Source organism: Tursiops truncatus, chromosome 19 (assembly GCF_011762595.2).
Source record: "Tursiops truncatus isolate mTurTru1 chromosome 19, mTurTru1.mat.Y, whole genome shotgun sequence".
NCBI classification, from domain to species: Eukaryota; Metazoa; Chordata; class Mammalia; order Artiodactyla; family Delphinidae; genus Tursiops; species Tursiops truncatus.
In genome coordinates, this window is record NC_047052.1 from 19,725,626 (window position 1) to 19,742,959 (window position 17,334).

The 17,334-nt window shown below is 52.5% G+C and overlaps 2 protein-coding genes across 6 annotated transcripts in view; one reads left to right on the plus strand and one right to left on the minus strand.

Moving 5' to 3' along the window:
* The window catches only part of LOC109550088 (thymidine kinase 2, mitochondrial), an 886,444-nt gene that overhangs the window by 61,736 nt on the left and 807,374 nt on the right, over window positions 1-17,334 (plus strand). Inside the window, exon 12 of the mRNA XM_073796974.1 lies at window positions 15,777-15,922. The gene's annotated coding sequence lies outside the window, so the exon portion shown is untranslated. The remainder of the gene's footprint in view (window positions 1-15,776; window positions 15,923-17,334) is intronic.
* BEAN1 (brain expressed associated with NEDD4 1) overlaps window positions 1-17,334 on the minus strand; it is a 38,533-nt gene that overhangs the window by 20,939 nt on the left and 260 nt on the right. For 2 of the 5 annotated variants that reach the window (XM_033845176.2, XM_033845174.2), the window contains exon 2: window positions 8,464-8,570. In XM_033845176.2, coding sequence (XP_033701067.1) covers window positions 8,464-8,488 — 25 coding nt within the window. In that variant the 5' untranslated portion in view covers window positions 8,489-8,570. Of the gene's footprint in view, window positions 1-8,463; window positions 8,571-12,058; window positions 16,501-16,822; window positions 16,933-17,065; window positions 17,175-17,334 lie in introns of those variants that run through there. The other 3 variants (XR_012328341.1, XR_012328340.1, XR_004523371.2) reach the window with 3 other exon arrangements.

The window sequence follows — 17,334 nt, forward strand, 5'->3', positions numbered from 1 at the left end:
TGTTCTGGGGTGCAGCTTATGATGTGTTTCTTGATCTGAGTGTGCTTAGTTTGTGAAGATTCATTGAGTTGTACACTAACGATTTGTGCCCCTTCCTGCATGTATGTTTTATACAGTGGTGCGCTGGCAAACCAGTTTTCCAGGAAAAAAAAAAAGAAAAGAAAGAAAAATCCCTGATTTGTAGTGTTGGTTGCCAATTTCCATGGTGTAAATACTCCCATCATGATGGATTTCAGGCTGGCTACCAATGATTAAACGGGTCATGAATCTCCTGAATATTTAAGTATTCACTCTTGTGAGCTGGTATCTCTACTAAACAAACAAAAAACCAACCCCAGAGAATCCCCAGAAAAGGAATTCCTCAGTTCAGTTCTCACTCCTAACTTTCACAGGTCCTCCTGGAGTCTTGGGGACCAGAGGGGAAGGACTGAGTAGGCAGGAGGGAAAGGGTTTGCTAGTCTGACTGTCCACTGCCTCCATGTTAGACTGAGGGGGGACTATGTTCTAACAACCTTTGTCCTTTTAAAGACTGGCTTGGTAAGCCAGTCCTGGTATTACCATGCCCTCAGTATGATTGGCTTAGGGGTGGACATGTGACTAAATTCTGGCCAATAAGACATGGGGGTGGTGTGCTGGGGAACTTCTGGGAAAAGTGTCACTGCCTGGGTTGATGGGGCCATCTTTTTTTTTTTTTAATATTTATTTATTTGGCTGTGCTGGGTCTTAGTTGCGGCAGACAGGATCTTTGTTGCTGCATGCGGGATCTTTAGTTGTGGTATGTGAACTCTTAGTTGCTGCATGTAGGATCTAGTTCCCTGACCAGGGATTGAACCCAGATTCCCTGCATTGGGAGCGTGGAGTTTTAGCCACTGGACCACCAGGGAAGTCCCTGACGGGGATCATCTTGCAATGCAGAAAATGTTGGTGTAAGAAGATGGAAAGAACCTGGGTCCTTAATGATGTCCATCCTTGACCACTGAAATTGAGAACCCTAACGCTGTTCCGTCTCAGGACTTCCCTCCCTGTGCGGAAACAATAAATGTCTTTATTGTTAAAAAAACAAAAAGACGTGGCTTTTGTCACAGTTTCGCTTTCAAAAGAGGGCTGCTCTTTTTCTGCATCTTCACTGAGAACAGGGGAGCAGGCTCCATGTGGAAGGAGCACTTTATGTGGAGTCAGGCTGGGAGCATCAAAGTTTCAGCCACAAACACGCTGGGTGACCTGGTCCAGTCCCCAATCTGCATCTCAGTTTCTCCACCTCTGGTGTGGGGCAGTTGGGGCAGAGTCCCAGGGTAAGTCCTAAAGGGTCAGCAAAGGACCTCTTACATCCAATCTACAAGGTAGAGAGAACACATTTTCTTGCATTGTCCCGTTGTGTGCCTGTGATGGGATCCGGTGAACGGCTGGCATCTGGCTGGCCCCTGATTAGAGCCTGTCAGATGAAGGTGGCCAAGCATGCCATGCTGTGTTTCAACACTAGCCTGGGGCTGGCTGGGAAGGGAGAGGGAACACGTGATCTCCCCTTGGAACGGGCTTGGGAGGACCCTGCAGAGAAGACCGAGTGAGTTCTGCAGCTCTCGTTGTGGAATGCAAGAGCCAGAGGTGAAAGATAGAACAAACTCTTACTGAGCATCTATGTGCTCACCAAACTCTCAGTCATCCTGGAAACTGGGTCTCATAATCCCATTTCATAGCTGAATAAACAGAGGCTTGGATGATTTAAATACATTTGCTCCAATGGTTTTTTGAACCTGCGTCTTTCAGCTCTTGCTGTTTTTACTGTATTAGACTACATCCCCAGCCTTAGCCACATTCCTAGGGGAGAGAAACATCATCCAGTGGCTGAAGGCCCTGGCGGATGGGCAGAGGAAAGCTCTGGAATGACTCTCTCGAGCAAGGCCTGGAGGTCACCTATGGACACGTAGGTTGGGTGGGGTCAGGTGGGAAGAGGGAGCAGCCCTTAAAAGCTGATGGTTTGGGGGCTAATGGAGGATACGGTTCTTAAATGCAGAGAGAAGCAAATAGAAGGAACTCTAGGAGGTGAAAATGTATCAAGCTCTCAGAGGGAGTAGCGTGGCCAGTGCCCTGGGCTTGGGCCTGGAAGCCCTGCTTTTGAAACCTGTCTCCTCCGTCGGTAGCCCCTGGGTCCATGGGGCATGTGACTTCTCTCTTGGGGCCTCTCTCTCCTGTCTGGGAAGTGTGCAGGCCTGCGCACTTCTGTGGTGACATCACAGAGGAAGACCAGCCTTTCCTAATCACCCTGGGCACAGTTCCAGGTGCAGGATGGGTAGCCAATCTAGGGTAGCCCTTGGCAGAGAAATGGCAGTGTCCTTACACATCGCTGTTTGCAGGTCAGTCCTGGCCAGTGTACTTGACTTTGGGGTGCCGTGGGTGACAACTCTGGGGGTCATGCTTTCCTTGGCAAGATTTCTAGATACAGAAACCAACCCAAGACTCAGTCTCTAGATCCTTCCCTTTTCCACGCTCCCAGGGTTGTGGCAGAATAGGCCGGAGGGGGACAAGAGGGGGGCAAAGAGGCCAGTTAGTCCAGTTAGGACAGTGGTACAGGTGATGACGATGATGTCTTTGGTCCTGGGGCTTAGAGGTGGAAGTGGCAAGACGGGGTCAGATTTGAAAGTGAAACTGTTAGGATTTTCAGATTAATTGGTTTGGGGGTAGATGAGAAGGAGAGCAGTAAAAACTGAGAAAGTTTGGGGCTTGAGCACATGGAAGGACTGAGCTGCCATTTCCTGAGATGGGGAAGATGACGGGCAGCTTGGGTGGGGTCTTTGAGTCAAGATGTAAGGTTTTGACATGTTCTATCTGAGATAAGCTGTAGACACCCGAGTGGACATCCGAGTGGAGATATGGGGTGGACAGTTGTATATCTGAGTCTGGAGTTCAGGGAGAGTCTGGAGCTGGAGATGTAAATTTGGGGACCGTCAGTGTATGGAAGCTGCTCAGTACCATGAGGTGGATGAGGTCACCCAGGGAGCCCACTGCCAGGGGACGGGGAAGTGCAGAAACTCTGCCAGCAAGGAGTGCTCTGCAAAAGCTGGGGATACTGCTACTGTTACTAGTAGTACATGAAGCACTCAAGCTGAGGTTGATGCCCTCTTGCCAAGGACTCTAATATAAAACGATCGTGCATTTAAAACTGAGCTTAGCTATCAGATGCTGAGCTCAACCAGAGAACTCTGAGGAGGGGCAGCCAGGATGTTTATGGGGTTGCAGAATGGACTCTCCATTCGAGGGGTGGAGGTGAAGGAGCAGACGTGACTCTACCCTTTCTGTCCAGCTGCAGATTATCCAAAATTGAACCCTGGAAAGACTCACCGGGGGTGTATCCCTGACCCCCACCATTTTCCAGCTGTGTCACCTAGACTAGCTTCTTCACGTCCTTGAGCTTCAGTTTCCTCAGGCCTGAAATGGCCACACTGACCCCTCCTGTGCAGAGTCGCTTCTAGGAAGCAAGAAGGCCACATAAAGAAATGATCGTAAGGCCTTGTAAGCCCTTTATCTGTAGTACCTCATTTGATCCTCAGAGCAGCCCTCTTGAGGTGGACAGTCCTTTCAACTTCCAGTTTACAGATGAGGAAACTGAGGCTCAGAGAGACATGGCCAGCCGAAGTCACTCCTTCTATTCCCTTGCCCATTCCAAAATCAGACCTCAGCAAGGAATGGACAAAGGTTTCATCTCACAGGCTAATGATTATTGGGTAGTGCCTGCCTGTGTTCAGAGGGAGTCTGAGGTTGCATTCAGGCTTAGTGGGAAAGAGCACTGCAGTTGATTAGCAATGTCTGCTCTGGGCAGAGAAGTGGTAAATTGCAGAGTGTGCCCCATCATTTGCCCTCCTAGCTTTCAAGTCCTTCCTTCTGTTGACAGCGAAGTCTCTGCAGAGGCAACAGTTACAATGAGCAGAGCAGAAAACAGGAGTGTCCGGTCCAAACCCCGGATTCATCTCCAAAGTCCCCATCTCTCCTCATTTCCCGCATTCTGTTACCAAAGACTTGGGTCATATTAAGCTGTGTAGAGAGAGAGTGGTCAAAAGACAAGATTTTCAAGTTTCTTGAGCATCTCTCGGTGCCTGGCACCGAGCTAGATGCTCCTTGTGGTACACCACATCTGGGCATCAAACCGAAAGGCTATTATGACTATTTCCATTTTACAGATGAGCAAATTGAGGTTTCTAGACATTAAGTAGCTTGCTCCGGATCACACAGCTGTTAGTGTCAGTGCCATGTTGCACTCGAACTCAGGCACTGTCTATCACATCACACCAACGCTGAGGGAGAGTCAAGCCCATCCAGAGACTTTTGCAGGCTGCGATTCCTTCCAGCCCTGTGGGCAGCCTGTGAGCTTAGCAGAGACAAGCCCCACCTGATTTCTCTGTGGCTCTCTTTCCTGCTTGGCTACAGGCTCAGTCTCCCCTGCGGCCCCGAAGCCCCTCCTCCCCCAGATCCGTCCGTTGAGGCCACCTCCACCTCACAGGGAGCTCTGTGGAGCTGCCATGTGCTGGTGGCGGAGAAGAGGTTGTGAAGCATCTGTTCTTGGAGCCTGGGTCCTGGGGGAATCCTGGGCTGCCCTGCCCAGCTGGGGCCAGATGGAGGAGGCTCCCACGCCTCCAGCCTCTCTGAGGAGCCAGGCTGGTCCTCCTCACTCAGTGCTTAGGGCTGGAAATGGCTCACAGGCCTGCACTTGCAGGGAGACGACCAGACTTCCCTCCTGCAGCCTTGTGGCCAGAACCCTCAGGGCTTCCCCTCCCCTGTTCTTGCTGCCTCTCCCTGCCCTAGTCTTTTCATCTGCTTGACTGGGCAGAGGGGCATGGAGGTCTGCTGGGGCTGTCTCTGCGAGGGGCCGAGATGAGCTGAGTTGCTCGGAAGGTAAGATGGGGCCGGGGATGTGGTAGGACCTGGGAGAAGTGGGCCCAGCCTGGTCTGCTTCATGGCTGCCCAGCTCCTGAGAGGCCAGTGGATGGTCCCACTTCACCCAGTGTCTGAATCTGTGGGTACTGGGCAGACGCCTGCCCATCGCCCTACTCCTCCCTGCCCTGGATCCACGTTCCCTACTGACTCTCCCTGACCTCCTGAACTCTCACTCCTAGGAGGTGGGTCTTGCTTGGGAAACTCTAGGGCTTGTTTTTCCTTCTGGGGACTTTCCCTTTTGCCCTTCTCAGCCGGCAGGGTGTAGGGGGTGTGGAAACCTAAACAGGAACAAGCTGTGATTCCTATCCTAAGTTTTCCAGGTTTTAATGGTCTTTGGCACCTTTGCATGTACTGAGCAAGATGATTTTGTGAGCTAAGAAGGTTCAAGGATTCCCTGGTAGGTGTCTAAATTCACAGAGCGGGAAAGGAGGTGCTAAAAGAAGAGGGTGTGTGTTCACGGCAGGGCCCTCTTTGGACTTCCGGCTTCATCCCTCATTGCTCCGGGTCAGGTGTATGTGGATGTCTGGGGCCCTTGTGCATCCCTTCCAGAACCTGCGTGAAGGCCTCTGGTCTGCGAACCCAGGAGGCCGCCCATAAGACATCTGCTTCACCTCGATTTGCTCACTTGTCTGGTTGTTCCATAAACATCTACTGAGGCAGCAACTTCCAGGTGGGGTCTGAGGAGGGGCCCGGATGGTGGGGGGAGTCAGAAGGGAGATCTGTTGACCCAGTTTGGAAACCCCGGGGTCTCCTTGGGCAGTTGGCAATGATGGGTGTGTTGGAGGAGAATTGACGGTCACTCCCAGATTTCTGGCCTGAAGAACTGAGTGGTGGTGATGGTGGCGGTGATGGTGGTATCCTAAACCAAGACAGCAAAATCAAGCAAGCCAGCGTGGAGGGGGAGACAAGGAGTTCAGTCTGGGACAGGCTGTATTTGAGCAGTGGAGACGGGGGCTGCCCAGGGGAGCCAGGCAACAGAAGGCAGAAGGAATCAGAAGCTCAGGCAGAACTGGGCTGGGAGAGAGCCAGGAAGCTGCCGGCCTAGACGCTGCAGTTGAGAGCAGAGTGAGGATGAAATGGTCTGAAGTGTTTGGGGCGAGAAGGCCAGCAGGATTGGAGTCTTGGGGGACCCAGCATCCCAGGTCAGGTGCGGGAAGAATCCACCCACCTCCAGCACCAAAAGAGACCAGGAATGGATGGTCAGAGCCCAGGGAGCCAGAGGGGCTGGAGGAGGACCTGAGGGCTCAGAGTCAGGAACTCCTCAGTGGAGGAGTTACCTAGAAGACTGATGTGACCAACAGCGTCAGATGCAGCTGAGAACTGGAAACTCTGGGATGGACTTAGTGACACGGATGCTGATGTGGTGTTGGTGTGGGGTTGGAGGAGCCAGATTGAAGCAGACTAAGGGTGCTGAAAGGGGTGCTGTGAGCACTTCTTAAACAAGTGCAGAGAAAAGGTAAAGAGTCTGATTGGACAACATGAGGAGAAGAATCCGGCAGAGAAGGGGAGAGATGATGGAGGAAGGGGTGGGCCTGGACAACCCCATGGGACCCAACTTGCCGTTGCCTGGGACACCCTTCTCCAATTGAAATCTGAATAGACCCCAACCTGTAGATGTTAGCAGAGCGGCTCTGGCTGAAGCAGTGGGTGGTGGGCTCCTGGGTTCTGCCTGCCTGGGCTCTCCTCACCCTCCAAGGAGCCTCACAGTTGCCCTGAGCTCCTGGAACCCACTGGCCTCAGTCCCCTTCATTTTAGAGATGAGGACGGGCTGGCCAAAGCCACAGAGAGAATCTGGTGGCAGAGTCAGGAGCTTCAGCTTCTCCCGCTCCAGCACCTCATCCACAGTGTCTGACTGTGCATTTATTTATTCAACAAACATTGAGTGCCTACTGCATGCTAGGCGCTGGGCCTGTCGGTGTGCGGCAGGGCGGTGAGGGGGGAGGGGAATCAGAGACGCGCAGGAACTGCTTCTGACCAGCCCAGCATACCCATGACCGTACCCTGGAGTCCTCAGGAGCTGGATGCACAAAGCCCTGTCCTGGGCTGTCCGCCCCTATTAGTGCAGATGGGCGGGGCTCCGAAGGGCCTGGCTTGAGCCCAGAAGGTTCTGGAAAGCCCTCCGCACTCAGCAGCCCCAGCCTTCTCCACTGCCGGCTGCTCCCAGGAGTGAGGGCACAGCCACCCTGACCCTCTGTGGGGCAGGTGTCCCTGGGCTCCGACCTGCTCCCCCTGTGGCTTTGCTACCTGATTATGCCACAGCAGCAGCCATGGTGACGACAGTAACAATAATTCACTGAGCTTGTCCTACCTATCAGAAAGCTTATCACTCTTGACCTGTGCCCTCCTCGGTACCCACGGCAGCCAGCAGCCAGGCTGGGCTCCCCCGCCCCCTGAACACCACTCTGCACAGTGAACCCATTGCCACCTTGTCCTCCCCGGCCCACCTGGGGATGATCGCTCCCAGACGGGGGGCCAGCTCTCCCCACCCCGGCTACAGCAGCCCTTTGATGTTCAAACAATTGACAGTTGGGATTTCGACTATATGCAAGAGAGGCCCCCAACCCCACGATTTGGGACACGTAACCAATGGCGCAAATTTGAACAGACACTGGTGAGCGGGCCGAAGGGAGATGACAAGTAGAGGGGGGCTAAGGTGGGGCCCTGAACTCACACAGACTCACAGTCCCGCCTCACCACGGAGAAGGGATGGGGAGGTTACGCACGTCCTCCCAAACTGCAGCAAATGATGGTGGCTTGAGGGGGTTCAGGGGACATCATGGGAGGAAGCAGGTGGCTGCCAGGGGGAGAGGCGAAGGTGACTCTGGGGTAAGGGTGGCAGCATGAGTCGGTGAAGGCAGGGCTGATGACGACTAGGGGAGTGAGCCCTAGGGGCTGCGACCTTGAGCCCCGGGGTACACCTGGTTGTGTCCGTCGTCTAGACGCGTGGGCATCAGGGAGCCATGAGAAGAATGTTATGGGCAAAATCATCTATGGCTTCATTAGATGGAAATGAATTAGTAAATGAGGGGCTGTATGGCGGGGCTACTCCAGGAAGGGTTTTCTAGGACACTGAACTCCAAGGAGTGTGTTCTGTGGAGCACCCATCCCGTGAGACATTCCTTGTGGTCAACTAGATTTGGGAAGATCACTGGGCTTTCTCTTTCCTGTGGAGCCTCACAACACAGCACCATATTAAAGGCTCTGAAAAGTCCAGCAAAATCTACTTGACGTCTCACTCAGCGTTTCCCACACTCACTTGACCATGGAATTAAAAAAATAGTAACCCCATTAATATCCCTTGGAGGACCCCTGACGCACACTTTGGGAAGTGCTCATGCAGAGGGATTCGCAAAGTGAGATGTCTCTTGCAGATGTCAGGAGTCTTCTGTGTTGCCCTCCCCCCATCCGTCATATCACATCACACCCTGATCAGACCCCTGGAGCTCTCTGGCCAAACATCCTAGAGACAATTTCTGCAGTCCTGTCTCTGCCCTCACCTGGCCCTGGTCCATGGGAAGATGTGGGGAGGAGACTTACAGGGGCAGGGGCGTTTGAAGGACATGTAATCCTTGGAGCAGAACAGCGGAGCCAGCCTGCCCACGTGCACAGCTGTGATTTCTCGCAGGGAAGGACCCTCCGCTCACCTGCAGAGACACAAACAGGCAGGTGATGGGGGCGTCCATACAGCACCTACTGACCCTGCAGGGCGCTCCTGTACCCTCGGCTGTCAACCTCTGGGGAGAGGATGGTGACTTTGAGAGCATGGGCCTAGTCTGAGTGGGGGCCTGGAGGGCTCTGGGCTGCAGAATATGGGGGTTCTGGGCAGGGGTGGCACAAATGTGTGCTAGGTTCTCAGTCGTCAGTGGAAGGGGGGAATCTCTCTCCTGGGTGGACCCTTGAGAATCTTGTAACTGTCAGGGCTGGAAAGACCCTTAAAGATCAGTTCAATGTCCTCATTTCACAGAAGGGGAAACTGAGAACTGGAGAGGGTGAGGGACTAGTTTAAGGTCCCATAGCTGGCTTTGGAAGGGAATTCATAGATGCCTAGCTCAGACCTTATTATCATCATCATCATCATCATCATCATCATCATCATCATCATCATCATCATCACAAGAGTTTTAAGAGAAACATGCTCTGCTCTTTTCATTCTCATTTTATAAATAAGGCAGTTGAGGCTCAGAGAGGTTATGAAGCTTTCCAGGGTCACACAGCTTCTAATTATAGGCTGGGACTAGAACCCAGGTCTGTTTGACTCCAAAGCCCACACTGTCAGCCAGCACACTCCCTTAAAAGGCACCTAATATATTAAATTACCAATTCAGAAATAAGAACCTAGAGAATGAAACTGTTCCCCAATTCCCCCTGTACCCCCAAGTAACACCCAGGTGTCAGGATGTCTGGGCAGCAAAGGACTGCCAGGTCACTCTAACACCCATTTGCAATGGAGGAGACATTTTCAGAAAGTAATGCATCTTCCCATGCTGCTGGAGATCTGAGTTGATTCAGTCTCTCCTGGTATGTCCCCAGGTGACAGGAGGCTATGGGAATATTAGGGAGTTACAGTTCTTATTTCTAGGCAGTGCGGTCACTTCACGTGCAGAAACCAAACTGCACCTTTGGATGGATGTGGAGCCGAGCAGGTACTTGCAGGGGAAGCTGTCAGTCATAAGCCAATGGGAGAAGAGCCTGGCCCCTCTAGGTCCCAGGGGACATTCGGCTTCCCTGATCCTGGGGATGGTATCATTGTGGACAGAACTTTTCTGTAAGAGGCGGGTCCAGAGGTCCCACCCTTTTCTCCTCCAGGGATCCCTTTTATCATATATTTTTTTTCTCCAAATGGGTCCTCTGTTTTGACGGGGCCAATTGGCCAAACTACACTAATAACTGATTATTCTATTTAACAAACAAATCAAACACCTATCTTTGGAGAGCCTGAGCTCAGAAGTGCGATTCCTGAGTGCTGATATCAACTCTGCCACTTCCTGGCAGTGTGACTTTGGACAACGCACTTCAGCTCTCTGAGGTGCAGCGTCTTCCTGGGGAAAGCAGGGTAAGGACACTTAACCTGCCGTGAGGACGGGGGTTGTGTACGGAAAGCCCATGGCAGGAGTGTGTGGCTGCAAAACGTTCATTCTGCTGCCTGAGGGGGGTGGGAGGGAGGGGGCCATGACTGCTGCTGACCTGGGAATCCCTCTTCAGGTGGCTTCTTGCAGCTCAGCCTGTCCTGGTGTGAACCCCAGGCTGGCCTGACACCCACTCCCAGTCCCCATAGAAACCCAGTCAAGAGTTCAGATGGGGGAAGTGAAGGTAGGATGTGATCTCCCCAGGCCTGGTAGAACCGGCGTGGCAGGCTGCTTGGGGAACTGTGATTTCACACCAGAAAACTCACAGAGCATCTCAGGGCCTGGGATCTGTGCTTTCTAAAAATACATGTGTGTACGTGTGTCTGTGTTCATTTCTGCGGGTGTGCTGGTGTGCCCTGTGGCCGCGTGTGAGTCTGGAGGAGGATGTAAGTGGGCTGACAGGTCATCTCTTGTGCTTCTTCCAGAGAGGTCTTTCTTAAAGGCAAAATGGATTATGTCACTTGATGAAAAGTCTTCCACAGCCTCCCGTGCCCTGAGGAAAATGTGCTGGCTTCCGCGCCAGCCTCCACAGTTCCAGGGCTGTTTCCCTCTCTAGTGAGGTGGCATAGTGTGGGCGCTTAGTAAATGCACGCTGAATGTACACTTACTGTAAGGCTATCCTGGTGGCACCTGATGCCATGGAGGGTGCTGACCAGCTCCGACACTTCAAGCAGCTGTCCCCAAGGTCCTGCTTCTCCTAGAGGCCCCCTGTACCCCCTCTTTCCTCCCACTGGGCCTTGTGGCACTGAGATGAAGGCTGGGGTTTTGTAGGGTGTGGGGAGGTGAGAGATGACCTCCCAGGGAAGGGGGCACCAAAAACCCTTGCGTTACGTATCGTTTTCCATGGTCAGTTTGGGTGTTTGGTGGACAGCGTGTTAGGTTCCCAGGTGGCCAGGAGGCTGGCAAGGGGCCGGCAGGTTTGGCCATGGGTCAGGTAGACATTTCCGTATGTGGAGATGTTCTGGGCACGCCGGCTTTCAGGGTGGCTCACGTTCACCAAACACCTGCGTGTGCCAGTTAAGATCACCGAAATTACTGCAACAGGTGCCCCGAAGTGGGTAACAGTTTCATTTTGCAAATGAGAAAACTCATAGGCTCCGTGACATAATAACCCACCCGAAGTCACCCAGAGAGAAGAGGTGGAGGAAGAGCAATGCAGGGACGGAATCTGTCACCCCTCCCCCCCCGTGCCCCTTGGTTACTGCAGGGCCACCCCACAGAGATCTGACACCAGGTCACGTCTCCCCCCCACGCCCGCCTCACTCAGCACCCAGCATCTGAGGCGAGGCGTGTCCCTGCCTGTGACTCATCTCCGACTGGATTGTCTGGCTGGAAACTGGAGGGCGGGCCGGCGGGCTGCGGTATTCCAGGTTCTGAAGTGGCTGAATGGTGGGCGGCGAGTCCACGTCACTCCCACTTTGCTTCACGTCCCTGCTCCCGGAATACCTCCTTTCTGTAGCCACTGCGACACTGATCTCGATCAATGAGCCTGTGGTTAGTGGACTGGCGCCGTATCCCTGGCGGAGGCGGCCAGGTAACAGCGGGGACAGGACGGTCAGCGCATGCGCGGCAGAGGCACCCGGACTGGAGGGTTGAGCTTCACCGGAGTCCACGGCAGACGGGGCAGGGCCAAGCAGGGGCTGGCCTCCGGGATGGGCCACGTCTATGCAGCGCCTGCTCAGCCCGCTGGATCTCAAAACAAATCCCCATTTTACAGTTGGCACAGAAAGGAGTCTCAGAAATGAGGGAGGCGGGTCTTTAGTCTGGGACCCAGCTGATGGTTTCCTTAATGGAGAAAAACATTCCTTGGCAAGTGCGGGTAGATGTCATTACAGGCATACCTCGGAGATATTGCGGTTTGGTGGTCGCGAGGCTCCAGACCACCGCAATACAGCGAGTCCCACGATTTTTTTGGTGTCCCGGTGCATATCAAAGTTAGGTTCACCCTATACTGTAGTCTGTTAGGTTTGCAGTAGACATTTTTTCAAAAAAACAATGTACATACCTTAATTTAAAAATACTTTATTGGGACTTCCCTGCCGGCCCAGTTAAGACTCCCTGTTCCCAATGCAGGGGGCTCGGGGTTCGAACCCTGGTCTGGGAACTAAGATCCCCCATGCCGCATGGCGTGGCCAAAAAAAAAAAAGAAAAAAAAACTTTATTGCTAAAAAACGCTAACCATCATCTGAGCCTTCAGTGAGTGGTAATCTTTTTGTGACAGTAACATCAAAAATCACTGGTCACCAAAAAAAAAAAAAAAAAAAAAAAAAAATAAGGGCTTCCCTGGTGGCGCAGTGGTTGAGAGTCCGCCTGCCGATGCTAGGGGAAGTGGCGGGTTCGTGCCCCGGTCCGGGAAGGTCCCACATGCCGCAGAGCGGCTGGGCCCGTGAGCCATGGCTGCTGAGCCTGCGCGTCCGGAGCCTGTGCTCCACAACGGGAGAGGCCACAACAGTGAGAGGCCTGTGTACAGCAAAAAAAAAAAAAAAAATAACTGGTCACAGATCACCACAGCAAATACAACAGCAATGAAAAAGTTTGAAATGTTGTGAGACTCACCAAAATGTGACATAAGGGACATGAAGTGGGCAAATACAGTTGGAAAAACGGCATGGATAAGACTTGCTTGACGCAAGGTTGCTCCAAAACTTCAGTTAGTAAAAACAAGCAATATCTATGAAGAGCAATAAAACGAGGTATGCCTGTAAACGTTTGTCATGTGATTAAATGAAGAAGCAAATGAAAAAGAGTGAGAGGACGGTGGCAGAGAGGCTGGCAGAGGACACGGAGGTTTGCAAACAAGTAACTTGGTCCTGATGTTAGAAAAGGGATCCAAGTGTGTGACAGCCTCTGCAGCAAGGAGGCCTTCTGTCCCCGTGCAACATCTGGCCACATGTGTGCTACACTGGGTTGGTCAGGAAATGCGTGGAGGTTACTGGGTCTTCAGGTTGCCTTGATTTACCTGGAGTAGTCCTCTACTGGGTCAGCTGCCTTCCCTGCTGCCACCAAGGCCCAACTTCTAAGACTTGACATACTGACTAACTACATAAACCGGTCCATCTGCAAATCAGCAAATAGGTCCTGACCAAGGGTGTAGAGAAGCCTGATTCAGGGCCCAGAAAACACCAAAGAGGGCATAGAAAAGTATTATTACAGTGGTGAAACATGGGATGCGACCCCAGTGTCCAATAAGAGAGGAGAGGCTGAGAAAAGTTTGGCATACGCTTATGATGGAATATTGTATACCCATGGAATCATGTTTTTAAAGAAATTTTAATAACAGAAAAGACTTTCAGTATACTGTTAAGAGGGGGGAAAAACCCCACCAGGTAAGCAGGTTCTAGAACTCTGCCTACAATATGATCCTTATTTTGTAAGGGGGAAAAAAAAAAACTAGAGAAAATATTCACACATAGAAAAAGATTAAAAGGAAATAGACTAAAATACCCACAGTCACGAACTCTCTGGGCAGTGGTGGGATGGACGAGGCTTTTTATGTTCTTTTATTTTTTAAGAATGATTTTCCAAATTTTCTTCAATGAACATGTATTACTTTTATAATCTGAAAAATCATTAAAATGAAGATTTGAAAACACCTTTTATGCTAACAAAATAAAGAATAACTGAATAAGTCAGTGACAGTTAACTCATTGGAAGTTTTAAGCGCTAATGTAGTTGCCTTTGAACGTGCCATTTTTTTATTGCCAAAATTTAAAAAAGTTAACTTGTATTTGAACTTACTGATAAGGAGCTTTATTAACATGTTAGGAAAATAATCTCCACTGGTTTTAACCTTCATCACATTTTCCCTGGCGCTTGAGCAGGTCCTATTTGCCAGATTTTTGAGAGAACAGTTTCTGCCGTGAACCTTAAGGTTTATCTTCAGGCAAACTAGACACCTGGCAATAATAATAACAATAATAGACCTTATGTTTGTAAAACACTTTATACTTTGCAAAGCATACGAAGTGCTGGTTATTGTTCTAGTCCCTGGGGATATGAGAGTGAGCAAAATGGTTAAAAGTCCCTGCCTTTGGGGAGTTTACATTATATTGATGAGGGCAGACAATAAACAAATGAGTAAGATATATAAATGTTGGGGGTGATAAGCGCTATGGAGAAAAATGGAGAGAAGAGAGATAGGGAATAAATGCGGGGGGAGCTGCTCTTTTAAATCAGTTTGATACTGTTTGAATAGAAAAAAAATGAAGATGTCTCTAAAAATTCTATAGCCCATGGGCAATTAACACATAAAGATACAATGATTGAAGATCTCCATTGAGGAAGCATTCCATTAACTAATTACATATCATCTAAGATGCAATGTGCTAATTATCAATTTTACAAACTCATAAAATTATGATGAGTCATAGTGATGTTTTAAGTTTTCTATACTTAGCAAAGTTAGTCCTTAACCTTTCTAAGCCTCAGTGTTCTCATCTATAAAATATGGGCAATTATAGTACTTAGATCAGAGGGCTGTCCTCAGACTCCAGAGAGAAAATACTTATGCTTGGGAAAGAGCATGCATTCAGCGCATGTTCACAATGCAGACATAGCAAGGCCATCGCGAGGGGTCCATTCGTCCCTGCCACGTGTTTCCTGTATATTGTTTCTCCAGTCCTCGCAACTATACTGGGAGATGTAGACGATTTGTTCCCCTTTTCAAGAGGAAATTGAGGCTCTGAAGGGTAAATCTCCTGCCCAGAATCACAAGCCATAAACCCAGGCAGTCCAGCTCCAAGAAGCCGTGCTCTCAGCCACAACTGCACTTTGTGCCAGGGGGACTCAGAAGCCCTCCTGGCTTCAGTTTCTCTCTTGAGGAGGCTGAGAGCTGGCTGCCACCTTCTCGTCCCTTACCCTGTGCTGTGAGCACTTCCAGGGCAAAGGCTTCAGGTAACAGGCATCTGAGTGTGTCTAACTGATTATTCCCCAAGACTGAAGGAGGTGCCCGTATCCCCATCACGTTGCTGCCTGGCTGTACTCCACTCTGTGAACCAGGTGACACAAACCTCCTAAATTAGTTTCTGATTAACTCCTTTGGGAAGAAGAGGTGAGGATTATGGAAGATGCTGGGATGTGACTCCCTGGTGGGTGAATGGGGGAGGGGTGGGAGTAGGCTACAGAGGAAGAAGACGACGACGGGGGGGGGGGGGGGGGGTTTGTGTAGAAACAGCCCCCAGGAGGCAGCCCATTCTGCCTGTCTCACTAGGTCCCCACCAGGCAGCATGTGGACAGACCCCCCACATCCCCCCGTTCTCACAGCTGGGGCACAGGTGAGCAGGACTAACGCGGGTGTCCACAAGCTGGACACTTGTTTTCTTCCCAACGATGCTCCTGGTTACCTACACCCTCCATGCCACCCCAAGGATTCCAGCATCCTCTCCCAGGCCTTGGGCCTCATTGGTTCTGCTCTGGGTCTGAAGCCCCAGCTGCACAGACTGGGCAGATCTCTTCCTGGGGCCCTTCCAGCTCTGAACTTCTAACCTCTCAGTCAGCCACGGGCTTCATTTCCTCTCCAAGGGTTATCATTTCTGGTGCCTCGTGGCTCAGTCGCCTGGATGAACACACCACGGTCAGCGCAGGTTCAGGGTTGGGACCCCTCCGACTTCCCGCTGTCTCCTTGCCCTGGTGGCTGCTCCCCCTGCGGCTCTTCACTGCCTGTCTGAACTGTCACCACTGGAACACCCAAGCCACCTGACTGTCTACTGTCTGATTGCTCCGCAGGGAAAGCAGTCCTCCCCAGGCCCCGGTCCCCGGAGCGGAGGGAGGTGTGAATTCCCTCGCACAGAGTGTGAGCAGTGGACATCAGTCAAGGGCAGAAGAAAGAGCTGATCAGATACGGTCATTCCCAACCTGGATGGAGATGAAAGGTAGGGAGGCGAGCACCGCTGGGAAGCAGATCGCCCGGGGAGGAGGGAACAGCTGAGAAAGGGCAGGCCCTAAAGAGAGGGATTTGCACCGCAGTTAGATGTCAACAAGCCCTTGGGGGATTCAAAGGCCTCCTTGGAGGGGGGCTTGGGGGGTTGGGAGGGGGTCGTGTCGCCGCCACCTCAGGGCAACTCGCTCTGCCTCAGCACCCACTGGTGCTGCGTGCTTCACAGAACGACACCTGTGGTCAACCTGAATTGAGTGAGGGCTGAGTGCCAAGCACCATGCTAGGCCCCCTACAAGCATCGCCTCACCTCCCAACCCATCTTCCCCATGTTTCAGATGGGGAAACTGAGGCTCAGAGAGGTTAAGTATCTTGCCTAACATCACACGGCTACGAAGTCTTCCAAGCCCACCCTCTGGTTCCAAAGCCCTTAAACACTCTGTTCACCACAGAATCCTACCTACTTGTCAGCAGAGGCAATTGAGGCACAGGGAGGTGAAGCCACTTGTTCCGGTAGAGCAGTCAGGATGTTTGAGGAGAGTCAGGGGGGGCTTGCGCAAGGCAGGTGCCCATGGACTGTGTGAATCAAGACCAAGGACCAAGCTCCTGGAGCCCCCGCCGCTCACATCTGTCACTGGTGCCCTCCCCTTCCCAGCCTGGGCCTGGCCATCTCCGCTGGCACGGCGCGTGGGATCAGGAGGGCAGCCCTGGGTCCTCCGCGCGCCAGCCTCAGGACCGCCGGGCCGATGGGGAGAGGGGGAGGGTCGTGCGAGTCTGCCGTGGGTCTGGTGGGCACTACCCAACTTCCGAGAGCGATTAGGGAGAGGCGGCTGTACCGCTTGGCGCTGCGCAGCCAGCCAGAGCAGCCGCCTCGGACTCAGCCTCGAGTCCCGCTTACCGCGCCAGGGAAAGTCGGCCCCGGAGCTGGAGAAGGTGCGGCGGGGACACCACCTCTCCCACCGATGGTGCTGAGACAGGCCAGCGTGGTAGGCATCGAAGCGGGGGCATGGCCCTGGTGGCCCGCCCGCCGGAGGGTCAAACTTCCCGGCTCGAGGGGCGGGGGTGGGTTCTAGCTTCAAACTCCACAAAGCCCAGAGCCCCTTTCCTCTCCTACCCCGACGAAAAGTGCGTTCTAGTTTACCCTTCTTGGGTGGGTTGTTCAGGGGTCCGCGAAACCGAGGGCGCGGGGTCGTGAAGACTGTCTTATGCTCCCTCCGTGGGGTGGATGTTTGTTTGGGACTCAAGTCGGGCAAGAACCGGGAGACCTCTCCGTCCCTGCGGCCCGATGGCATGCTCAGGGGCAGCCACGGCCCGCGCGAGTTCCGGTGGCCCGCCCGGGGGCGCGGGGGTCGGGGCCGGGGTCCGCGGGAGAGCGGGGTTCCTGTTCGGAGCGCGCTGCGGATCCGCCGC